Below are 25,925 nucleotides of genomic sequence, written 5' to 3'. Positions count from 1 at the left end.
CTCTCCAGGGACTCATCAGTGCAACTTTAATGACTGAAAAAATCCTTGGGCTGCAGCACAGCCACAGCCATGTGAATGCTTTCCCCATTCCTGCATTCACGCTGGATCTCCATGTCTTGGGCATATCTAAATTACACCTTAGGCATCAAAAATCCCTTCCCTCCAGGTACCTTTGTAGCTGAAAGATGATTTTCCCAGCCACGACACAGATCCTGCAGTAATATTGGACACAGGGAGCTCCCTCCACTCTCCTTGTGTGCAGCAGCTCTGGAGACACATTTTTCTTGGATTTTAGGGATTTGCATCACAGAGTTCTGCCTCCTTCATCACTACCAGTAACCAAACAGACCCTTGGAACAGATTTTAAATGTCACTAAACTCTCCAGCACTGTTTTGACCAATACTTGGGATACCAGGACTGGAAAAGATCTGTCTAAACACAATTCCCAGCAGCAGTGATACATTACTGCAGCTCCAGTTTGAGCTGGCATGGAAGATTAAAGGTAAAGAAATTCCAGCTGACACCAAAAAAACCTGCAACAGCTCTTTGCCCAGGCCCCAGCCCAGGATTATGGGTGAAAAAAAAATCACATGCATATTGATAATCCCTGGGATAATCCTGTGCAGTGCCCTTGAAGCTGTCAGGAGCCTTGCTGAGGTTTGAAGATTCCTTCCTTAAGATTTGATATATGAGTTCTGTGCACCATTAAATAAATAATAACCACAGCTAAAAAGGAATAGCATTCTCTTGGATCCCAGCTCTTCTGGCTCCTTCTTTCCCAATACAGGTCACAGTTAACTTTTATTCAAGCCACCAGCAGAGCCCTGAGAGAGGGCAGGAGAGATGGGTTGTGGCTCTGCTCTGCTCCTCCTGGGTGACAGAGGAGAAATCACTCCCTGGGTTTCTCCTTCCCCACCTGAAAATGACACAGCTTTGGTTCTGGGGACAGCCCATCACTCATCAGTGCAATTACGACCCTTTCCATTTTTGTCTCCTAGGCTGGCTGGTGGTGGATTGGATCCATCACCCAAAAATGAGGGCAACTGATTCTTCCCACCCATTTTGCTGTCTGTGATACCTCAGGTTTTATCTTTTATATTTTTCAGATTCTGTACTGCTTTAGTGTGTAAGTCTGAGCTTCATATTAGAGGTTAGTGAGCTCTCTTCACAGAGTAGGGAGACAAAACAATTCCTTCTCTAGCTGGGGACCAAGGACAAATGATTGTCGCAGACATCTTTTCGTGAAAAATCCTTTCTTTAGGATTTTTCCTGAGGCTGAGAAGCCTCAGGAACAAAATGTAAACATTGATTATCTGCTGCTGTGGAATGCAACAGGTGGATCTGTGATTGGTCTCATAGAGTTGTTTCTAATTAATGGCCAATCACAGTCAGCTGGCTCGGACTTTCTGTCTGAGACAGAAGCTTTTGTTATCATTCCTTTCTATTCTTAGCTAGCCTTCTAATGAAACCTTTTCTTCTATTCTTTTAGTATAGTTTTAATGCAATATATATTATAAAATAATAAATCAAGCCTTCTGAAACATAGAGTCAGATCCTTCATCTCTTCCCTCATCCAAGAACCCCTGTGAACACCATCACAACTGATCCAAATCTCAGGCCCAAGAGTATAAACAACGTGGACTGAAGAGAGAAAAAACAGGATGAGACTTCATAACCTAAAGCTGTAATTAGACAATTAACTCCAATATGCAAATGGACCAGAACTTATACAAGTGTGAGACCCTGTGACCAGTCATCCATTTTATGACCATTTTGGGTTCATCCTGGATGTAGCCCTGGCTGGGCTCTTGCACTGCCCAAGGTGGATCCATTGAGGCCTTCTAATAAATCCCTACTTTATTCTTTAGCTCTGTTCAGTCTCTGTTCTAGGTCAGCCTTCACAAGGCATCACCTGCACTTCCATCCTCAGCAGCAAGAAAAGCAGGAAAGGCTCTCCTCAAACCTGGGAAGATCAAGGCTCTTGCTGGGTCAGGCTTCAGGCCACCACCATAAAATCACAGAGTGGTTTGGGTTGGAAGGGACATGAAAGATCATCCCATTCCAACCCCTTTCCACAGGCAGGGACACCTTCCACTATCCCACCTTCCCAAGCCTTGCCCACGCTGGTCTTGGACATTTCCAGGGGTGGGGCAGCCACAGCTTCTCTGGGCACCCTGTGCCAGGGCCTCACCACTCTCACCCTGCCATGCACCAGGCTCTGGCACAGGGTGAATTTATTCCCTCAGAGAGAGCCAGCAAACTCCCTCCTGACATCCCACCAACATTCCACATGTCCATTAAACCCCCTGGAGATGCAGCTCTGGCCTGAAGCAGAAGGGAGCTCTGGGAGATGAACACTCATCTTCCAACTGGTCAGCGCTGTAATTGAATTAAAGGATTTGCAAAGCTGTGGAAAGAGCCTTGACAAGTCTGAAAATCGTTCTGTTCTGTGAAATTGGGCTTTCTGACCTCGCTGCATCAGTTATTTTCCTGACTGAGGGGTTAAAGTGCATCCAAATAAATCTGATGGGCAGGACACAGAGGATTTGTCCTCTCCAGGAGTTTTGCTCATTGCCTTTCAGGATGGCCACTGGGAGAATCTATCAAGCTCCACATTGACTTGGCTGTCAGAGTAGGCTGAATATTCCATGATTTTTGCTAATCCTCTCTGCCATGGGGCTGAGAGGCCATGGAGAGCTCAGGTGGTATGCACAGGTTGGTGTCTCGTGCCCTCATGTGAGCAATCTCACAGTGATGGCCTTGAGTCTCCTCATTCCACCTCATGAAGACCAAAATTCAGGTGGTGACACTCCCTGCTGCCCACACAAAACAAAAAAACACCATGGGAGCTCTTCTGGGTGACCAGTCTGACCATCAAAGTCACATTTGGATAACCAGTTCTCAGTGATAAATAGGAATACTTATTTTTGCTCACCAACAGGAGCTCCTTCCTCCCAGATTCCCTGACATTTCGAGGAGCTGTCTGATGTTATTTAGCACAGCAGGCTCAGGGAAAACTGAGGCACGAAGCTTACACTGATTTGCCCAGACACACAGAAAGTTCATCATTAGACAAAGGGCTGCATCCTGGGCACTGTGGCCTCTTTTTGCTGCTGTTTTAGCAGAACATTTCATCTTCTAGCATTTCATCTTCTAGCATGGTGCACAAGCAGTCAGGTGAAAATGAACACAAGTCCTTTTCTCCTCTTTAAAACAGGGGCAAACTTATTCACAATGTGCCAGTTCTGGAGCCTTTTCCACCACATCCATCAGCCCTACCTTGTCCATTCTGCCAGTCCATCACCATGGACTCAAGAACCTGAACCCTGACCATTCCCCATGGAATCCCATTATGAGAATGAGGTGTCTGGGACTGAAATGGACAAAATAGATAAAATTAGATATTAGGGAGAAATTCTTCCCTGTTTGGGTGGTGAGGCCCTGGCACAGGTTGTCCAGAGGAGCTGTGGCTTTCCCATCCCTGGAAGTTTCCAATGCCAGGTTGGATGGGGCTTGGAGCAACCTGGGAGAGTGGAAAGTGTCCGTGCCCATGGAACAGGGTTGGAATGGGATGATCTTGAAGGTCCCTCTCTACTCAAACAATTTTCTGATTCTATGATGAAGCTTTAGAAAAACAAAATTTATTTTGGTTGTGGTGGATACTACTGTTTCTCACTTGCTGTTCAAAGATTCATTAAAAAAATTAGGCATTTTAAGAAGTTCATCTGAACTTGCCTCAGTCTTGCAAGAAAGTTGAACAAAGAAGCCTGATGGGGAAACTTCTTCGTGTGTCCTTAACAAAGATAAAACATAAAACATAAAACATCACCTGCTCAAACATCTACCTAGTGCTGATGGTCTGGGCTTTGTCCAGCCCTGGTCCTGAGGCACTTGTGGTCATAACACACCTTCCTCAAATCATGCACAGGCTGCTCTGGAGCCCTCAGCTCCCAGCAAAGCCAACATTCCAGAGGATACAGACCTGGAAAGATCTGCAGGTTTAGAGACAGAACCATTTGGAAAGTGGTGCTCTTTACCCAGACAGAATTTCTTGTGCCCATAAAGGCAGACTAAATCAATCCAGCAAAGAAGCACAAGGAGATAAAGCAACTCCACTCTGAATTTCACACACACAGGGTGCAGAGCACTCTGCTGGTGCAGCTCTTTTTGTCTCCTCCCCACACCTGAGCCTGCCTTGAAGCTGGTTCAAAGCTGCACCCTGTTGAGTCACTGGAGTTAGAGCACACCAAAATCAGGCAGCAGGTTTCCCGAATTTGTCTTTTTTCCCCCACATTTCAAAGCCTGGAGCTGTGATCCAAAGCTCTCCACCAGCACACACAGTGCCTGGGCTGTGCTGTTACAGCCTGGAGTCTCCTCATGCAACCTGGGAAGTCAAGTTGGATTTCCACCACAAGCCACCCTCAGCAGCCTGGCACGTCCAGGAGAGCTGGCAGGGATGCAGGCAAGACAGGGATGCAGCCACAGAACCATGGAATTGTTGGTTGGAAAAGATTCTCAAGCCCAACTCTTGACCCAGCACTGCCACGTTCACCACTAAACCTCAACCCCCAGTGCCACATCTGTGCATCCTTTAAATCCCTCTGGGGATGGTGACTCAGCCACCAGCCCGGGCTGCCTGTTCCAGAGCTTGATTACTCTTTCCATGAAATAATTTTCCCTAATATCCAATCCAAACCTCCCTTGGTGTGACTTGAGGCTGTTTCCTCCTGTCCCTTGTTACCTGGGAGAGGAGATTGACCCTCACCTGGCTGCCCCTCCTGTCAGGGACTTGTGCAGAGGCAGAAGGTCCCCCCTGAGCCTCCTTTTCTCCAGGCTGAGCCCCCTCAGCTGCTCCTGGTGCTTGTTTGTTTGGTTTGTTTGTTGGTTTTTTTTTTCCAGAATACACAGCACAAACACATGTGAACACAGAAACCATCCCAAACCTCACAAGGCTCCAGCTCTCACCCTCAGCACTGAGCTGAGGCCGGGAATCACTGAACCCAAAGCCACTTCCCAGTGGGAGCATCCTCCAGGTGTCAGTGTCTGGCTTCTGCCAGGTCTGTAGAGAGAATTCATTAATTCCACCCATATTCCCAAATTGTCTAGGGAAGCAAGGGAACATTTGATTCAGAGTCGCTGAGTCCTCTGTCCTCTCCCCTTTTCCCTTCTGTCAAAAGCCATTAAACCCTGCTCTGCTGGCAGGCAGCAAAGGCCCTGAGTTCTCCTGCTCAGCTTCTCCTGCATCCTGTGCAGTGAAAGGCACTGGAGAACAACCCAGCACCTGCTTTCCCAGTTCCATGGACAATTCTGACCACTGGGAAGGTCAAAGGAGTTCAACTCCTGTCCCAAGCAGGGATGGACACAGACCCGTGCTCTGCTGCTTTGTGCTGACAGAATTGGCCACCTCTTTCCTGGAGCACCTGGAATCCAGGTAACAACTCCCAGTCCCTGATCTTAGGGGACACTGTCGCAGACATCTTTTCATGAAAATCCTTTCTTTAGGATTTTTCCTCCTGAGAAGCTGAGAAGCCTCAGGAACAAAATGTAAACTATGGTTATCTGCTGCTGTGGAATGCAACAGGTGCATCTGTGATTGGACCATGTTGGTGGTTTCTAATTAATGGCCAATCACAGCCCAGCTGGCTCGGACAGAGAGTCCGAGACAGCTGCCTTTGTTATCATTCTTTCTATTCTTAGCTTAGCTTGCCTTCTGGGATGTAGCCTTTTCTTCTATTCTTTTAGTATAGTTTTAATGTAATATATGTAATAAAATAATAAATCAAGCCTTCTGAAACATGGAGTCAGATCTCCGTCTCTTCCTTCAACATAAGACCCCTGTGAATACCATCGCAAGACACCAATTAGTCCCTGATTTTCTCCCCTCTTATTTCATGCCATGAGGAGTTGGGAACAAGGGAAAGAGAAAAGAGAGGCAGAGATGCCACCCACGAATCTCAGAGTCACTCAAAGGGGCTGGGATTAACAAATCAAAATCAGGAAAAGGTGTCCTTGTAACAAAGGAGGTGTCTGGCAAAACAGCCCCCTGAAATCTGCCCTTCTTTGTGCTCCCAGCAGCTCCAGGGATAAATCCTCAGGCTCTGGAGGTGTGACTGGCTTTCACTGCATTGCCCTGTTTTGTCTGCTCTCACCCAGGGCTAGGAAAAGCCTCCTGGGACCATAATTCCATCTGCCTGGTTGCACACTGCGAGTGCAGTCAGACAGACTGAATTAAGGGATCTTTCTAACTGGGTTTAACACAGGGGAACTAATGGGAATATTCAGATTAACCTCCCTGCCTGCCCCTGTGTAGCCAGCACGAGGCTTTCTTCCCTCACTGACATCCCCTCAACACATCCACAGGAGCAGTTGGGAAAGGCAGGATTTGCAGCTGAAGATGTGGGGAATTGAACTGATTAAAGGTAATGGAGCTGGAACAGGGGGACTGGCAAACACCAGAACATGTTTGGGGTCACATGAAGGGCAGTGTTGTTCCTTCACAGCTGGATTGCTGCAGTAAAAAATATATATTATATATAATTTGTATAAAAATAATATGTAATAGGCCCTTAATAGATCCAAAGGGGAGAGCAGTGCACTGATTTCTCACAGGGTTTTAGGGTTTTAACAGACCACCAGGTTAAGGGAGGTGACGTCTGCTCTGCTCCTGTGAGACCCTTCCTGGACTGTGCCCAACTCTGAGGCCTCCAACTTCAGATGGATGTGGAAATGCTGGAGAGATTCCAGAGGAGACCAAATAAATGATCAGGGATGGTGCCCTTCTTCTCTGGAGCCCGGCTGGGAGAGCTGAGGGTGTTCAGTGTGGAAAAAAGAAAGTGTCAAGGACACCCTGGAGCCCTTTCCAGTGCCTAAAGGGGCTCCAAGAGCAGGAGAGGGACTTTGGACAAGGGATGGAGAGCCAGGACAAGGGGGAATGGCTTTAAGCTGAAAAAGAGTGGATTTAGGTGGGATATTAAGGAGAAATTCTTCCCTGTGAGGGTGGCAAGGCCCTGGCACAGGTTGCCCAGAGAAGCTGTGGCTGCCCCATCCCTGGAATAGTCCAAGACCAGGTTGGATGGGGCTTGGAGCAACCTGGGATAGTGGAAGGTGTCCCTGGCCATGGCAGGGGGGTGGAACTCGAGGACCTCTGAGTTCCTTTCAACCCAAACCATTCTGTGATTCCGTGAAGTGTCTGTATCTGGGGGAATCATTCATCCCTGTCAGCGCAGACAGGCTGTGAGTGCCTCATCTACAGCTCTGGCAGGGTCATTGATGCTCTGGGTGACAGACAGAGGGAAAGAGAAGCTGTTTCTTGACTTTGGAAAGCTTTTCTTCAAAAGACAGGCACTGGGAGATGGATTAACTGATGTGATGAGCAACATGATTTCTGTGGGATGTTAGAGATAAGACAATTCCTGCGTGACACGTTTCTGGTGGTGGGGAGTAGAGGAACCAAGGGAGCTGTGCATGCCCTCCAAAGGGAATCAGAGCAGCAAGGCTGGAATCACAAAAAAGCCCCAAAAAGCACCAAAAAGCACCAAAAAGGAAAGAAAAGTGAATGCCTTTCTCTTTCAACAAGTGGTGTGCAGCCCATGGAACTCACACCGTGTCCTGTTCCTTGTGCTGCCTTGTAAGGGCTTTCCTTTTATCCAGTAGGATGTGCAGTCAGGAATTCAGACAGCTTGGGATTCTGCAGATTTGACACTGGATATCCAACCCCAAAAAAATGAGAATTTCAAGCCAAGCAGCTGCACTTCAAGATTCATGGAGTATCCAGACCATAAACACTAAAGAATACAATTACCCTATGAAAAAATTATACTAACAGTTCCTCCTTCTAGGATATTTTGGGGGCTCCTCTGAGTTGTTCCAGACAAAGGAAATGAACAAAAACACCCCCAAAAACTTGCTCTGACACTTCAAAACTCTCCCAGTGGTTTGTGGCTCTGGCACCTCCAGGACCAACCCACACCCTACCCCTCAAGCAGCTCCTGTTTGAAAAAATTCCTCGAGCAGGGCTGTCCTCAGCCTCTGGAGCTGTATTTTAGGATACCACGAGTTTCCAGGTGATTTCACCTCACCCCAGAGCTGAGGCAGTGTTTGTTCTGTTCTCCAAGCCTAACCTTGCTCACACAGGTCACCTTCCTAAACAGTGAGGTTTGCATTTCCTAAATCAGGTAGGTGAAAGGCTTTAATTACTGGAACAATCTTTCCCAAGGGAAGCCGAGGGTGTCCTTGAATTAAAACCACAGATTCCTGAGGTGCTTTCTCTTCCAAGAGCAGAAAAGCTTTTATGCAAATATTTTGGAAGGTTTGGAAAGGCCTCTTAAGATCAGTTATTGTAATGCCTGGTTATTATAATGCTTAGTTATTAAAATGAGACAGAGGAGCTGCTCGGTGGAGCCAGGTGTTCCCTGAGGTATGAGGGTTCCCCTGGCAATGCTGGATCTCACTCTTTGGGTGTCTGGGGTAGGATTTCACACCTGCATGGCCTGATTTTGTCTCCTGCACCAGGGGCTGAAATACAAGCACTCAGCTGGATTGGACCCTGCTGTCACCAAGGAGGGGACAAGTAGAGCTCACCTGTTGCAGCCTGATCCCAGGCTGCCTCTCCAGACCCTTCAGAGGATTTTGAGATGGAAGAGACTTTAAATTTCTTCTCATTCCAACCCCCTGCCATGGGCAGGGACTTCCCTCACTAGACCAGGTTGCTCCAAGCCCTGTCCAGCCTGGCCTTGGACACTTTCACGGTTGGGACTTTCCTGGGCATTCCAGCTTCCAGGGTTCCAACACCACCCTCACACTAAATAATTTCATCCTAATATCCAATCTAAACCTACTTTATTTCACTTTAAAGCCATTTCCCCTTGTCCATCACTCCATGCCCCTGTCAGACATCCCACACTTTGTGGTTTGTGACTGTCCCTTTCCATCTCACACCAGTTCTCCTCATTTACCTTATCCTGTGCTCAAAGAACACCCAAACACAGCTTTGATGGCCTGAACTCAGATTCATCAGCCCCAGGGGGCAGCAGGACTGCCTTGCAACACTAAATAACCCCACACCTTCCTCTGCAGTCACAGAAACATGGAATTGTTAAGGCTGGAAAAGATCATCAACAGCCCAACTCTTGACCCACCATTGCCATGTTCACCACTAAACCTCATCCCCACATGCCACATCCACACATTTTTTGGACACTCCCAGGAGTGGTGACTCCACCACCTCCCTGGGCAGCCTGTTCAAAGCCTGACCACTTTCCCAGAGAATAACTTTTTCCTAATATCCAATATCTAAACCTCCACTGGTGCATCTTGAGGTCGTTTCCTCTCATCCTGTCGCTTGTTACCTGGGAGAAGAGACTGACTCCAACTTCATTAAAATGTCCTGTCAGGGAGTTGTAAAGACACAAGAAGTGATGCTGTCACCACCAGTAACAAACCTGGGCTCTGTCTCCCTGTTCCCATTGCCAAATGAAATCCCTGGGCAAGGCAGGTGAGGAATGAAACTCTGGTGAAGCACAAGAACATGAACACACAACCATGGATGTATTTATCAACTCCTCTTCCATCCCAGGAGGAGAAAGAGGGAGCAGGAGACCAGATCCTGCCTGGGTTTTCACTTCATCAGGGCTAAGCAGCCAATAATTACTCCAGATGAATACCCTTGGAGGAGAGCCAGAGAATCCCAAATCATTCTCTGATTTCAACTTTCAATTTACCCAGCCCGTGCTAAGCTCATTAATCACACTCGCAGCACCCAACACAACAGAAATTAGTCCCTGATCTTCTCCCCTCTTATTTCATGCCATGAGGAGTTGGGGGCAAGGGAAAGAAAAAAGAGAGGCAGAGGTGCCACCCACAAATCTCAGAGTCACTCAAAGGGGCTGGGATTAATAAATCAAAAATCCATTGTTAATAGTACAAGCTTAAATATCCATCTAAATGCAAATGAATGAACACTCAAGGGTTCTTCCCCTTTTTTTTATTTCCAAGTGCTCTGTTCGACAGCTCCATCTTTAGAGGAAGCACATGGTCACCAGATAATTGTCTGATTCTAATTGCAATTTTACAGTCCAACCCTTCACGGCCCATGGATTATAAGTGGCCTTTAAAGGATTTTGGCTTGCTCTGGATGGGATTGGAAGCTCAGGTGTCTGCAGGAACAGGCTGGAGCTCTCAAGGGAGGATTGCTCCAGGTTTCCAGCCTCTGTACCTGTTCAGTCACAGGAGGCAAGGGGTTAAATCCAGAGGCTGGGTCACTGGAATCAGGTGGAATTTGGGTCACCAAATTCTGCAGCCTCAGGTGGATGACTGTGAGTGTGGGGACCCATCCTTGGAGCAGGAACATGGAGAGTGGCACTAGAGGAATCTTGAGGGGTCTCAGCATCTTCTGAGAAAGCAACCTGATTCACAATTGTCTCCTGTATTCTATAATTTTACATCTTTGAATTCTAAATAGTCAAATGTTTGCAAAAATATTAAGGTATGGCTTAAAGGTTTGATTATTGGGAGGTGGACTGGCTCAGTGGAATTAATAATGTGGAGGAGAGTCCATGTGTGTTCTGACAGAGAATGGCCCTCGTTGGGTTTTTGCTCTTTGTGATAAGTCTTATCTGGAGTATGTAGGAAGGAATAGGATAGATGGGTGCACAGGTGAAGTAGAATGAGTGGGTGATGCTGGCAACTAGGTGGATTGAAGCATGGACCCTCAATAATACGCTGTGATACTTGATGTGAAGATGATAATTCAAGGCACAGCAAATGGAGATTTGCCATCAACAGGCTGGCTTAGGCTGCAGGGAATGCAGCATGAAGCTGTAATTCCATTAAATTGGTGAGGACTGGGAAATGGGATTTTACAAGATCACAGAACAGTTCAGCTTGGAAGGGACCTTCAAGAACATTAAATTCCAACCCCTCTGCCATGGACAGGGACACTTTCCCCTAGACCAGGTTACTCAAAGCCCCATCTAATCTGATTCTGAACACTTCCAGGGATGGGACATCCTTGGTTTCACCCATTTGCACAACCACCTATTGAGACTGATCAGTGGGAAAACCTCCAGGCCACAGGGAGAGGAGGCAGGAAGGAGAAGATGGGAGCAAAGAGGGGAACCACAAAACAGTGGCTGAACCATGGGATTTCCTGGCACAGAGCCACCAATCAGGACCTCTACCACATACCAGGCAACAAGTCCAGGGTGCAAAAGTTCTTGTTCCAAGCAGAAAACAATCACCCAAAATTGTGATTCCAACTCCTCGACAGTTCCAGAGCGCTGTTCAAGTTTGAGGTGAGCAGTCAGGACTGGGGAGCAGGGTTTGCATAATTTGCCTTTCATTAGACTTTCCCAGGAGGCAGCAGAGGTACCAAATCAGCTTTAAAATGTTGTGCAAATCAGCTTTTAAATTATTGCACAAACAGCTTGGCAGCTCCCCTTGCCAGAGTTCCCCGGATCAGCTCTAAATTTTGGAACATTGTCCGAGCAAAAATCTGCTGACATCAGGATCTGGGGCTTTTCAGCTGCTCAAGATTGTAAATGTTGGTTGCAAACACTTGCAGGCGTGCACACACACCCCCTAAAATCCCAAAACATGGGGGAAATGGAGGCTTAGCAGCAGCATTTGCACAACCAATCTGCCGGCGGGTTGGAATCCATGCTTGAAAACTGAACCATGGCCTTGGTGCCAAGAAATTTCCTGCTCAGCTCTTCGCTCCCATTCTTTGGTGCCATGAGGATGCAGGGATGAAAGACTGAAAGGAGTCCCAGCATCCTGCACTCCCAGAGGGACAACAGGCAGCCCAAGAAGCTGCTGAACCTTGGGAGGAAGAGTGTGGAGCAGCCAGAGCTCCCAGGGCAGGAATATCTGATCTAGGGGGGTGGAATGAGATGATCTTTAGGATCTCTTCCAACCCAAACCATTCTCTAGGATGAGGCAGAGCTGATGATGCTGAACTGGGCACTGCTTCATCTCCAGTTCAGAAAATCCATTCAAACCTCTCAGTCCATGCTCAGCACTGGGCAAACTTTCATCTGTGTCACACCAGGCACTTCCCAGTGCCAGCTCTGACAGATTCCTGTACCCACCCTGAATGGCATCCCTCTCCCTCAGCCACTCCCAAACTGGATTTTGCTCTTTTCATGCTCAGACTGCAGCTAATTAAATCCAGGGCTGAGTATGGCAGGGAAACATCTCCATGTTCCTGGACACAACCCTCTCTCTGCATTTGGAAAGCCAAAAGTAATAGGATGGAGTGCAGAGCAAAAGGGGCAATGGTTCCAGCTTCTGCCTTTACTTGCCAAAAACTGGGTTGTTGTACAAGTACTTTAATTCTATTCCAGCATGGAGAAACAACAGATCTAGCAGATCAGGCCAGCTCCTGAATCAGCCCCCCAAGCCAATCCTATTTGCTGACCCACACACTCTCTGACACACAGAAAATATTATAAAGCCCTCTTTTATTAATTTCTTAAAAGTCCACCTGCATCTCAACCATCTTCTAACACTGAAGCAATTTTCATTAGAAGCCAGAGGGATCAGTTCTGCCCTGGGCTACAATACAAGTGTGATTCCACAATCAGGGAGAACCTCTGGGTTCTTCAGCTTTGCTTTGGATCCACTCAGAGATGCCAAATTAATCCCAGACCAACGGGAGCTGAGCTGAGTGTAAATATGTTGCCTGCCTCTGTGTGCATATGCTACTTAATGGAGCATAAAAGGACAAGAATGGAATCATTTTTCAGATGCTGCTGGTAATAATAATAAATAATAATAATAAATGCAGGGGCATGTGCCAAATGTCTGAGATCTCAAGGAGAGGAACTGACTGCAAGCAGAAGAGGAGCCAGGTAGGCGCTCAAACTGAGATGCAAAAGTCAGTGAAGTAAAACCGCCATTAAATCAAACACTTTGTATCCTTGTCAAGTTCACTCAGGATTTAAGACCTCACTTTCAGAGTGTTTTTTTTTTTTTCTTTCTAAGATGCACATTCTTTGACAACTGCTCCCCATATGGGATTTATGGTCCCAACTCTTTGTGGTAACTTGGGATTGGTTTTTTTTTTTCCCTGCTGGCCACAAGCATATCACTCAAACCCTCCTGAACAGCATCAGTCATCGTTGGAATTCTGGCAAAAATAATTTTTCTATATCACAGCAGCACAATGTAAAGTTCATATCACCTGAATTTCACCTCCACAGGCCATATTTGCAACTGATTTTTTACTGCTTTCCTTATGGTGCATGATTTGGGGTGAGTCAAGCACTGCAGAGAGCCAAGCACAGCTGTGCTGAGCTTAATCTGAAAACTTCCACAGTCCTGGGTCCCAGTTCATGCATCCTTTATGTGGAAAAATCCAAAACAACACTAAACAACAGCTCAGAGAGAAGCAGTGCATGTGTGAAGGAAAAAGCACTCCCCACCAGGGTAAAGAAAATACTGAACAGAGAGAGCAAGAACTGACACATCACTGCTAAAATTGTGATGATTTCACCCCAAAAAAAGCAAACAGACCTGTGAGAGTAAAGAAAAACCCACAGAACTCACCCATCATTTTCATCCCACAGGATGCAGGTCTGGTTGGTGGTTCCCTGCCAGGAGACAAGAAAGGGAAAATAGGAACAAATCAGTGTCATGCTGTTTGTGGAGTGTCTGCACTGGAATGAAGAGTGTGGGGCCTGTAAATCTCCTTCCACTGCCCTGAGGATGGGGTGTCTGGGATACACCACAGGAGCTGTCGCGGATCTCAAACCCTTGGAATGGCTTTTGCCAGCCTGGGATTGAAAAGGCAGAATAAAACCTGCCTTGGTTTGTTCTGCATCATGAGCACTGCAGAGGGATTTGACTCTGCCTCTCTCCTGACTCAACCCACGGATAGTCCTCCTTATCCCTCCTCTCACACAGAATCCTTTTGCTGCTCCCTTCTGGAAAGTGGATCAAATACAGCCTCTGCTTTTGTGGGACAAAAGCACAGCGCTGCAGGAGGGGGTCAGGTGTGTTTTAAGCCCCCTGGAAAAGCTTTGCCTCTGACTGCAACTGTCTGAGACAGCTTTTGAAAATCCCTCCAGAAGAGTCCAAAGACACAACAGATCTTAATATTCATGTTGTAGAGCCTCAGGAGGGCATCTGATCTCCACAAGGATGGACCTTGGGGTATGTAAATGTCCATCCCATAAATCTGCTTAGGGTTGAGCAGAGGAATCTGGAGGGAATTTTTGCCTGTCTTGGAAAGCATTGAGGACTACAGTAATATTACAGAATTAATGGGAACAACCTTTCCCTCCTCAAGGAAGACCATTGTTACATCAACTTATTTTAATGAGTGCACAGTTATTCCTGTGTGATGATGCCCACAATGAAATGGTGTGAGCTGGGGACAAGCATGGCCATGTTCCCTGTGCCAGCAGTGTCACCCTCCTGCTGCTCTGGAAATGAAGTTTGCTTTATTTTTATTTTGGGTAGGATTGAAGGGTCCTGCACCAGCAAAAAGATGTCAGGAGCCCATCAAAACCACCTCATCCTTGCAACAACACATTCCTGCCCTGCAGGTGCAAACACAGCCATGGGATGGGGCAGGTTCCCAGGAACCACTTACGTTGTACAGGTGGGAGAATTCGATTTCCAGAGGGGTGAGGAGAGACCGAGGGAATGGCTTCACAGTCACAGAGATGACTTTGGAGTTCAGAACGGTGCTGTTCCTGGGGAGGAGAGGGGAAAAGAGAGCTTTTAGAGGGATTTTTGTGGAGCAAGGAATCCCATGGCAGCCATCACTGGTGGTGCAAGATTCAGAGTACACAGTGCAGAAGGGGTTGACCCCATTGCTATAAAATAACCCCAAAGACAATTGGTGCTCATGGACCCCATCCTCTGCCCTCTGGGCTCTCCTCACAGCCAATCCACATATATCCCTCCAAAATCAAACTATTTTATGAACCTTATCTACTGGCCTTAGAGTCTGTATCTATCCCAGAAATAAAATACTCCTGGGCTCATTTTCTGTCCCTGCCATGAGGAAACAGAGCTCATTTGGACCACAGTGAGCCTTGTAGGTCCCATCCAACTCAGAATATTCCATGATTTCATGTGTTTTCCCCAAAAAAATATCTTGTTTTGCCTCTCCAAGGCTGTCTTAGCCTGCACTGTAGTGAGGCTGAGGCATGGTTGCTTATCCATGGGGCTGGAGGCACTGGTGTGTATCTTCATTCCCTGAGGACCAAAAGCAAATGGAAGAAGGCCAAACCTTTCATGTAGATGTCTAAATGTCTGTGCCCAGACAAATATTGTAATAAATCTGGCAGCCCTGGGAGATTTGGCTCTTGGGAGGGGCAACATGTGAGGAGGTACCTCCCCTTCCTGGAAAGCCAAATTTTTTGTAGGCACTTCCCTGGATGCTGAACATGTAAAATTACAGAAATTCCTCATTTTTCTGCAGGTTATTAGTGTTTAAATAAGCAAAAGGTCCCCACAAGCAGCAGCTGGAAGTGCTGCCATGAAGGAATTGGTAGTGGAAGATCCAGATCAGGATGCTCCCAGACCCTGTGACATCCATGCACAAAGGAAATCCTTTCTTATCCAAATCTTCACCAAATCTGCAAGTACTGCAAAAATCTTTCACTTTTCTCTCTGGATTTTATCTTTGTTTTTTAAAAATAATTAGGTGGGAAAGATTGCACTTGCTTAACAGCAGCTGAAAAAAATAGGGTTTAAGGAAATAAAAAGAGGGAAAAAATATTTGGAATTGTCCATGGACGTGTAAGTGGATGCTCAAAAAGCTACTGTTCCACCAACACTAGAGGGAACAATAACATTGATTTAACAGGGAAAGAAAAAAAAATCAAAAATATATCTTTTTCTTTAACAAATAAAGGAAAAACTAAACGAGAAAAAGAAGAAAAAAAATAATGAAGTGACAAAGCCCAACTATCACCCTGCAGAGCAAAAGTAAAGGAGTAAATCAATGGGAGCAGGCAGCTGTAAGAAGCTCAAAATGGGATCTGCTGAAAGGTAACCACCAGTGCATGTCTTCATTAGAGGCTGTGTCTGCAAGGGTCAATCCTCGGGTCAGTGCTGCTGAATATTTGCATGAGCAGCAGGGATGACACCAAAACCTCCTTGTGGAGGCTGAGGAGCAGGTGAGAATCGATGCAGCCAACACAGACAGAAAGAGAATTTGATTTTTCAGCGTGGCAAGTTGTTGGGACACAGGAGTCACTGGTGTGCAGACCGTGAAGGGTGATCAGGGGCCAAGAAGCTGCAGCTGAACCAGAAGTTGAAGGAGGTTTATAAAAAAAAATGGAGAGCAATTTTTTACATGGGTAAATAATGCTAGCACAAGGGGGAATGGTTTTAAACTGCAAGAGATGAGGTTAGGATTAAATGTTGGGAAGAAATTCTTTGCTCAGAGGATGGTGAGGCCCTGGCACAGATTCCCAGAGAAGCTGTGGCTGCCCCATCCCTGGAAGTGTCCAAGGCCACTTTGGATGAGGCTTGGAGCAGCTTGGGATAGAGGAATGTGTCTCTGCCCATGGGGTTGGAATGGGATAATCTTGAAAATCCCTTCCACTTAGATGAAGCAAAGAACTTCTGTCTGTACCCTCCTTGTCTGGATTCCACTGTGCTGTTGGGTTCAATTTCACTTTGAGAGGAGGAAACAGCAAAGGGAGTTCAAAACAGAGACATAAAATCAATCCAGGTGCAGGAAAACAAACGAAATTTCTCTGTTGGAAGGCTTGTCTGATAGTTCCTTGCATGTGGGAGGGCTTTTCAGTCACCCACCCGAAGGCCAAGTGCCTGGAAGTGAAAGCCAGACAAATTCAGCCTTAAAAAGAGAGGCAGGCTCCTGGCAGAGAAGGTAATTAAGCAGCTGAGCAGCTTGTCGGGGGTGGAGGAGGACTCAGTGTCACAGGGAATCTTTCAGGAGGAAGATGAGTCGCTTTTTCTACAAGCATGTTGCAGCCCAGCTTCTGGGAAGGAAATAAACACGGGGAGATCGGCTTGGGCAGGAATTCAGCTCAGAGGGCTCCTGAGTGGCCACCAAGAGTGTGCAAAGGGCTGTGCACAGTGCTGGCTACACAGGGAGAGCCAGGCTGGTGGCTCTCTGCTGTCCCTGTCCTCTGCAGCAGAGTCCAGCTGGGACCAAGCGCCTCTCTCACCTCCCTGGCTTGGAAAATCAGGTTTTGTGTGCAGCCCATCTCAATTGTCACAGCTGCCAGGATCTGCTGGGCTCTCTGGATCCAAAGGGACAGAGTAATGTGTGACTCAGAGATGGAATTGCTGCTTGGGGGGAGGTAAATTGGGACAATTAGGAACAGCTCAGCTGGTGCTGTTTGTTGAGTTAAATCTACTTTTGTTTTTCTTTTTTTTTCCATTGGAAGAATCACTCTGCATTGAATCAGAGTGGTCCAATCCAGGGTCTGTATTTCTTATGTGTACCCAGGAATAGCTGCTCTCCTCAGTGGTCAGAAATATTTTTTACCCATGGACAGCTACGTGGTTATTTAAAAACATTCTCCTTTTTAATGCTGTGTCCATTTGCACAGCGCTGAAGTAAGAGGTGTTTTACTGCTGCCGCTGCTTTCATTTATCTTTTTTTTCTTTTCCTTTGACCCTCCACAGGTGATTCAAGACTCGAGATTTTTTTAAAGAGGGACTGTCCTTTAATTAAGGAACATCTTAAATCAGCTCTCCCCTGGGAACGCTGTTCGGAGGCTGTGGCTGCCGCAGCTGCTGGTTATCAGAGCTCATTCCCTGCTTGGCCAGAGGAAGCTGAAATACCACTGGATCATTTGAGCCAATGATGTTTATTGCCCTTCTGATCTAATTCCCACTGCTGTAATGGAAGATATTACAGAATACAGTTGGCTGACTTGCTAATTCCTCTCTGCACTCACTCGGAGCTCTTTTGCCATTGCCAGTGCTAAATCTGGAGGTATTTAAATGATTATCGGTGAGGAGAGATGCCCTGGTGTTTATGGTAAATGGGCTCACGCTAATCAGTGCAGAACAGATTTAGAAGGTGCCTTAGGATGCTTAATTTACTGCCTCAGTACCAGTCATTGGGGAGGAAAAAAAAAAACAAACAGAAAAAGAGTGAGAGGAAAAGGAAGAGGAGCAAAGAAAAGGGAAGGGAGTGCTGAGCACAAAAGCTTTGGTGCCTGAGGCAGACATGTGCAGCCAGGCGTGCTCTGCTCCCCTCTCTCCTCCCTTGCCTGATTTCTCTGTGCTGCTGTGCTGTGCTGCTCTCCAGGGCTCAGTGTGGCTGGCAGCTCCCCGGCAGCTCGGGGCAGCTGAGCATCCCCCATCTGTCAGGGCTGCCAAAATCCCCCGACCAGGAGGGCAGGGTGAGGTTTCACTCCTGCAGGGTGAAGGGTGGCAGGGAAAGGTGAGACAGCAGCACTGAACTTCCTCCCCTCATGTCTGGGGTGCTGGATGTGGATGGGGAAAACATTCCTGCACCTCCAGTACATGATGCATGAGCCTGGCCCCAGCTGAACATGGGGTCAAAATATTCCCACTGCAGGTCAAAATCTGTCTTGATCTCTGCTTTTCCCTGGATAACAAGTGCTCTGCAGGCAGAGGGCTCATCCTGGTGATTCCCCAGCTGCTCCCCATGCCCAGGCAGCCCCTCTTACCTCTGCAGGGAGAGGATGTTGCCCACGTTCCGGTAGAGCACGGTCCCGACCACGAAGACAGAGGAGTCGTCCGACACTGCAGGACACCAGAGGAGAGGGAAGAAGACAACAGCACTGAGACAATCAGGGTGGCAGCTGTCCCCACAGGACACCCCAGGGCAGGATTTGGCCTCTGGAGGAGCATGGCCAGTGGTGGAGGAACATGGCTAATGCCAACATCACTGCAACAGGATGTTGTCACCTTTGGGGTGACCCAGCATCCCAGATTTCTGCCTTCACCAAGGCTCACCCTTCCCAAATGGTGCTCCCCCATTCAGAAACCCCCAAATTCAACTGACAGCACCACAGCAGACAAATCTGCAGGGTGGAAAGGTCTCTTGCAGCCCCCTCAAGGCCTTTGGAGCCATCCACAGCTATCAGGCCATCAGAGAGCAGAGCTGAGCTGGGGCTGACAAGGCCAGAGGGAAGGGGAGAGGTCCCACTGCGCCTGCTCTGACCCCAAACTCATGTGCTGCCTCTGGGGGCTGCAGCAGATCCAGATGAGCCTCTGAATCATCTGTGTGACCTCAGGGCACGTCACTTGACCTTCTCCTCTTATTTATCCTCCTCCACTACCTCATGGTGCCCCAGCTGCAAAAAGCCAAAACTTCCCCTGATAAACCATGAACAGCAGAGGCAGCCCTGGAGCTGGATTTTTGGGGGAGAAAAAGCAAGTGGCTGTGTGGAAAGCAATGCTGAAGAAGCTTGGGAAAGCACCAGGTGGGGCTTCTCTGATATCTTGTACTGAGACTGAGCTGTGTGTCTGCTCCATCACTGCAGGACAGGCACAGCTCTGCATGTCCATCTTTCTCATCATCAAATTGGGATATCTGCTGAGCACATAACTGGGAGGGACTGACAGACAGGCTTGCAGAGCAACTTTGTCACCCAACTGCATAAATCAGAGTTGGCTCATCTAAATCAACTGTTCAAAGTCAGCTCCCAGCAGTGAGGGGGTTTGGATTTGGTCTCATGAAGCTGCCTGTCTTCATCACTTTGCTCAGGATAGCTGCTCCTGTTCCCAGAGAAAAGTGAGATCAAAACTGATAGAGGTGGATTTCTGCTGGAATCACTGAGTAACCCCTCCAAAGCCAGCACGAGATATTTAATAAAAGAAAGGCAAAAGAGGCCTGGGTGGTACTCAGGAAACCATGTAGAGGTGAGCACTGATTGGAAATTGTTTCTTCAGGGTGGATGTCACGTTTTGTTTGCTCAGTCACTACAGATCAGGGGCCCTGGAGCAGCTCTGTGTGAGGATGCTTCCAACAGAAATCTGGAAAACCACTCCATGGGGAGCTGGATACTTTTGGGACAGTCCTCAGCCTCAGAGCAGGATCAGCTCAATCTAGGTCTGGTCCAGCAATTTGCCCAACAGGTGATTAAAGATTTCAAAAGGTGAAAGCACCACAGCTTCCACAAACTGGGATAATGCTCCCAATGGGCTCCAGCTTCTCCCAGCTTCTTCACTGTCTGCAAGGCACAACAAAACACAAGGAGTGCTTGACAAGGTCCTTGCTCTGCCAGTGACTCACTGTTTACCCTTGGGGGTGCCACTTAACTGTTCTTGGCCTCAGATTTCCCAAGCTGAAGTGATGGCTGATGCCATCCCCAGCAGAGAGGCCCATGACAAAAGGTCCTGGTGTGACAACTTGAGGCCAAAGGTCTTTGGTAACCACAACTCAGGCTCCAGCCTCTGTCCCAAGGAAGGGGGAGCCAGCAGCCCTCAAAGCCATGAGTGCCAAAAGCAAATCCCATCATCAACCAGCCCAATTTAGGGTCCTGCTTTTGAGAACTCAGGGCTCAATCATGCTAAATGTTGTCTCTGCCTAAAGATGAGCACTTTGAGTGTGTTGGTTCCTGGGACTCAGTCATCAGACCATCCCAGACACCTCCAGTTGGTTTTTGTTTTTTTTTAATAAATAGTTTTGGGTTATCCCAGCATGCAACGAGAGATTTCCAGATCTGGCAGTGAGGCCAACTATGTTGAGGCACCACCTCCATGCTGGGGCTCCTATCCGTGACCTGATGTGAAGCCTCAGTGATAAATGCCTCTGAATTTCAATTCTGGGGGCAGGAAATTTCACACAAGGGCCATAAATCCCCAGATCTATCAAAACTTGTCCAAGCAGCAGACTCAGCTGCTCAGCCTGACCTGCTGATTCCCAGCTACTTACCCTCAGATGGCTCCATCAGGTTTGGATCCAGGCTTGGACAGCATCTAAAGCATTGTTTGCCAATTTTCCCTGCTTTTTTAGGGAAAGATAAACATCCACACCCAGGCACTAAACCTGCCCCTGAACTTTTGTGAGGAATTTAGTTCGAACTCTAAGTCAGGCCACGTTTGAAAGCCTTATTTGCACTCATCAGTGTTTCAATGCCCAAACTTTTGTGAGCAAATCCAGCTGATCTGGAAGAGGATCTGAAGACCAAGCAAACTGAAGGAACCACTCTTAGAAAATGAAGGAAAAAATTGTGTTGGCTGTGCTGCCTACCTGAGAGCCCTGAAGACAGGATGCTCTTGGAGACAGTGACCTTGTCCTCCGAGTTCTTGGCCCAGTCCACCATTCCCCTCCAGCCTTTCATGGGGAAAGTGATGTCAGTTGCTGCATTTGCAGGCAGTTTGTGGATACCAAGGACTAGGGAGAAGCAAGAAATGAAACCAGTGAGTGAAACCAGCTTCAATAAGTTCCATGTGTGCTCAAGAAAACATGGGAATCATTAGTGGGAAATCAGAGATATTGGGTCTTGGGAGCCATAGGTGTGATGCTCTCTTGAGGAGATGTCTGTTCATGAAAGAAGATAAAAGCAGGGCTTGTGCTTTGCTGAAAGGGTTCTGCCTGCATTAAATCTGGCAGAGGAGAGTCTGCTCCAGCACCTTATCTCCAGGAGTGGCCAGCAGCAGCTGATAAGAAGTGGGAGGAAGAACAAGACATCTCTTGGTTTGCCCTCCCAGCAATCAGCAGGACTTCCTCAGCTCCTGGCTGCATCCAGATCATCAACTTTAACAGCCACCAATGGACCTCTCTTTTGTGCACTTTCCTAATCCCATCATGAACCCATCTGTACTTTTTGGCTTCTGCAACTTCCTCTGGCAACAAGTTCCACGCTGCGATTGTGCACACAGCATCAATCAAACATTGCCTGCTGTTTGCTCGCTGTCTCCATTGGCTGCTGGGCTGTTCGCGTGTTCAAAAAATAAAAGAAAGAGTCTAATTCTGCCCAGTTCGTCATCTGTTCTCCATTTGGTAGTTATCTCCCAGATCTCTCTGTGGATCTCTCCTCTTCCTCATGAAATCCCAACTTCTTTGGAGAAAAGCCACCCTGTATTTATGCCCATCCATGTCATCCCCCAGACCTTTTAATATCCCACCAGCTGCTGCCTCTCCTCCTTCCTTCTCTCCCCACAGCCCAGGTTATCCATATTGCACAGTAATTAACAGCTTTTGGGGGTCTCTTCCCAGCGTGGGGAGTGCCAGTGTACTCACCCAGATTGTCCGTGACTTGGTAGGAATCCCGGAAATCTTTCATGCGGAAGCCGATGACATCAATGAAATCCTCCACGAGCCTGAACAGCTCCTTGGCATTTGGCCCTATCTGCAAAGAGAGGCAGAATTTGGAGTGGATCAGATCCTAATGAGAGCAGCAGGAGCCTCTCTGCAGGCAAAGGTTTCTGCCCTCACACGTGAACTGGGAGCATATGCTGGGTATAATGGGCTGTTATGGAGCTGTGGAGAAGGAGGACTGGGAAATCCTAAGAGGAAGCCAAGAAAAAGAAAAAGAAAAAGAAAAAGGCAAAAATTTAAAAAATTACACTCAGATTGACAGAACTTAGGGTGGAGTGCAAGATTTTAAACAAAAGGAAATATTGGAAACCCTCTGGAGAACAGAATAACCTACCCATTTCCTTTCATAAAATCATAGAAATGCAGAATGGTGTGGGTTGGAAGGGACTTTAAAGATCATCTCATTCCAGCTCCCTCTATTGAAAGCAACCACACCAAAGGACAATTGTGGTCTAATGTTGAATCCCAGGCAGCCTAATTTTCTCCTTTCCTGTTTTGTTGTCAGGATCTCACTCTCCGAACCAAGTTCTTGGTCCTGAGCTGTCCTGGAGTTTCTCTGCCTTGTTTCTTTCCTACTTTTCCCCATTGATAGAGACATTGGCAGTGACTCTTCTTTACCTGTACTTTTAAACAATAACCAGTTTTCCAGTGACAAATTCCATAAACTATAATCCACTTGAAACAAGCCCTGCTGACTGCCTGCCTTCTCCTCAAAGCACGTTTGCCCACAGGGGTGCAGCAAATGCCACAAGAGGCTGAATAAAAGCAGTTCAGCTCCTCTTCTTTTCCTTTTCCACCACTTTTATCGTGTTTTCAGTTCCTCACCATAATCCAGACATTCTGAGGTGGCTGAGTGAGCTGGAGGGACATCTGGGGACAAAAAGGATGGGAAGGAGACAGGAGGAAGGCTGGGCCATGGAGAGTGTGGGCAAGGAGCACAGGGGTGGCCATGCATGTCTGTCTCTCTGTCTATCCAAGGAACCTTGGTAAGACTAAAACTGTCTCAGGATGAGATTAAAAAGTCCTGCCAGTACAGCAGGTGTGCACAGAAGGAGGAGAACTGAGTGAGGATGCTATTTTTAGCTGCACACTTTTATATTCCATTACAGATTGAAATCACAAGGTCAAACCAAATCCAGGCCGCACTGGATGCTGCATTTTAGGTTTTATCATATAATGGTCGACAAAGCCTCTTTAAAAACCATTGTAGCCCTTCTCTGAATACCTTTATGGGATGTTTTAGTTTTTATTTTCCTGGAACAATATCTTTCTGCCTGGGGGGCCGCAGGGCATTGCAATGTGTGACTGCAATGAAGTTGGGTTTATTTTTAATGAGCAAATTGGGAGCCAAAGGCTTTGTTTTAAAAGAATTGGTCGATCTTATAAAATGCAGGATGTGATCCAGCAGTTTTAAGGGAGAAGCACAGAGACTGCTAAAACCTCTGCTGGCATCCTGTTCACAGAGATTTCTGTGTCCTAAAGTCATGGTGTTGGGCTGTCAGCTCAATTCCCACTAAAATACAGACCAGGAAAACATTCTCCCCGTGATGTTCCCAATCCATGTGTAGGTCATGGTGGTGTGGGCTGTGCCTGCCTGGAGGTGCAGAGAGCAGATTGCACAGGGAGAGCCACTGGGAACAAAGTGCCACACAGAGTGAGCTGTTTTTAAGGGGATCAACAGGGTTTCCCTGTTGTCATGACAACTTGACAGTCTCCTCTGCTCAGTGCTGAAATACCTACAGGCACCTGGAGTATTTGGGCAAAGAATCACAGATTCAGGGTATGGTTTTGTTTGGAAGGGGCCTCCAAGGCTGTGCGGCCCAACCCACTTGCTCAAGCAGGGCCACCTTGCCCAGGACCATGTGCAGATTCTTTATTCCACCCAGAGCCAGACCATGTCACCCTCATCCAAATTCAACAGGAAAGCACAAGATATCAGGGAGAGGAGAAGAGAAAGAGAAAGAGAAGGAGAAGGAGAAGGAGAAGGAGAAGGAGAAGGAGAAGGAGAAGGAGAAGGAGAAGGAGAAGGAGAAGGAGAAGGAGAAGGAGAAGGAGAAGGAGAGAGAGAAGAGGAGAAGGTTGCTCAGCTCCTGACAGAGTTGCTGTTGCATGATGGAAATGTTTTTGAGAGTCCCTGTCTCATCTTCTGGACTTTCAACAATTGTCTTTTTCACAATTGCCAGCACTTGTTAAAAAGTTTTTCCCAGAGGACATTCCTGTTTGGTGTGAAGATAACTGGACTCTGGTGTTGCTTTGTGTGTTGGGTGATTTTTTTTTTCTGGATTATTTTCTGTTTCCAGATCTTTTCGAGGAATTTTGCAGGAGCAACAGCTCACAAAAGGAATGTTAAAGGGACACAGGAATGTTGTGACACAACTCCACAACAGAGAGCTCAAATGGGGCACACAAATCTAGAGCCAAATAAGACACAGAAAGAAAAAACAACAACACCAGCCCATAATACTTGAGAATTCAGCTACAGAATTGTTCATAGAATCTTAGAATTGCCTGGTTTGGAAGGGACTGAATGTTCATCTAATTCCAAGCTCTTGCCATAGGCAAGGACACTTCTTACATCTTGCTCAAAACCCCATCCAACCTGGCTTTGAACACTTCCAGGAATGAGGAGCTCAGGACTCAGCAGGATCCCTAACCTTTATCGGAGAGAAATAAAACACAACTGAACCCAGAAGCTCAGAGAAATAAAGCAAAACACAACTGAACCCAGAAGCTCAGCCAAGCAGACCCCAGCTCTGAAAACCCCTCCATCCTACATCTTTTCAGCTAGGTACTCAAAGCTACATGATCCCACTTCTTTATCTTAGCAAGAGGAAAGAGTGGAATTACAGAAAGACATCAGGATTTCCAACTCCCAGCTAAGTCTGACCCTTGAAATTCATGCCAAATTCGGTTTGCACCACCAGCATTTCACTGTTCTTCATGCAGAGAGTCTGGCTCAGAGCTGAGATCCTGTGGCTCCCTGAGTTACTCCTTTAATGTGACTCAGCCTGGAACTAAGCTCTTCTTAGGAGGTCGTGTAGATACTTGGAAATTCCCCTCCTCATGGCTTAACCCTGTGCTGAAAGCCTCTTTATTCCCAGGGAAGGTGCTGAAGGTTCATACCAGCTGAGCTTCCTCCCATTTTTCCCGGTTTTCCTCTGACAAAATGTTGCTGATGATCTGGACGAAGTTCTGGAAAAGGGAGACAAGAGAGGACAGGAGAGATTGTTATGCAAGCATAGCCCAGGCTGGGAAGGTCACATGAGATTTAAAGATGCTCCAAAAGGTTCTCATGATCCCATTCCCAAAAGGTTCCAGAGCATTTCACAGGTCCCCAAGGATGTAAATGGCAAAACAAGTTTTAATAAGACTTTTTTCCCAACAATTTCACTTTAACTACTGTATCTTCTAAGGCTTTGGATTGGGAATAGGTCTTGCATCCATTACTGATGATTTTTAAGGACAGATATGGTAAATATTTGACAGAAACTGGTTAAAACCAGATGATCTTCCATTGCATAAATCCTTCCATATCTTTTTTTTTTTTCTATTATTTCTGCTGTTTACAATATATGGAAACCTCAGGATCCCCTTTAGCTTGTGACCAAGCAGGAGATACAGAGATGAATCAAGAGGGAGCTGTCCATGATAGGACCTTTGCAGCACACGATGAGAAGGAAGGAGACAGGAAAT

At 47.0% G+C, this 25,925-nt stretch overlaps 1 protein-coding gene across 12 annotated transcripts in view; it reads right to left on the bottom strand.

Moving 5' to 3' along the window:
- Nucleotides 1-25,925, bottom strand: part of ADGRB1 (adhesion G protein-coupled receptor B1) — a 291,313-nt gene that overhangs the window by 107,447 nt on the left and 157,941 nt on the right. For all 12 annotated transcript variants that reach the window (XM_064706755.1, XM_064706764.1, XM_064706752.1 and 9 more), the window contains 6 exons: nt 25,356-25,424; nt 22,155-22,263; nt 21,162-21,305; nt 18,631-18,706; nt 14,595-14,697; nt 13,547-13,590 (listed from right to left, as the gene is read on the bottom strand). In XM_064706755.1, the coding sequence (XP_064562825.1) occupies nt 13,547-13,590; nt 14,595-14,697; nt 18,631-18,706; nt 21,162-21,305; nt 22,155-22,263; nt 25,356-25,424 (545 nt within the window). The remainder of the gene's footprint in view (nt 1-13,546; nt 13,591-14,594; nt 14,698-18,630; nt 18,707-21,161; nt 21,306-22,154; nt 22,264-25,355; nt 25,425-25,925) is intronic.

Source organism: Zonotrichia leucophrys, chromosome 2 (assembly GCF_028769735.1).
Source record: "Zonotrichia leucophrys gambelii isolate GWCS_2022_RI chromosome 2, RI_Zleu_2.0, whole genome shotgun sequence".
NCBI classification, from domain to species: Eukaryota; Metazoa; Chordata; class Aves; order Passeriformes; family Passerellidae; genus Zonotrichia; species Zonotrichia leucophrys.
The sequence above is the reverse complement of the archived record's forward strand: the minus strand, read 5'-3'. Positions and strand labels throughout refer to the sequence as shown.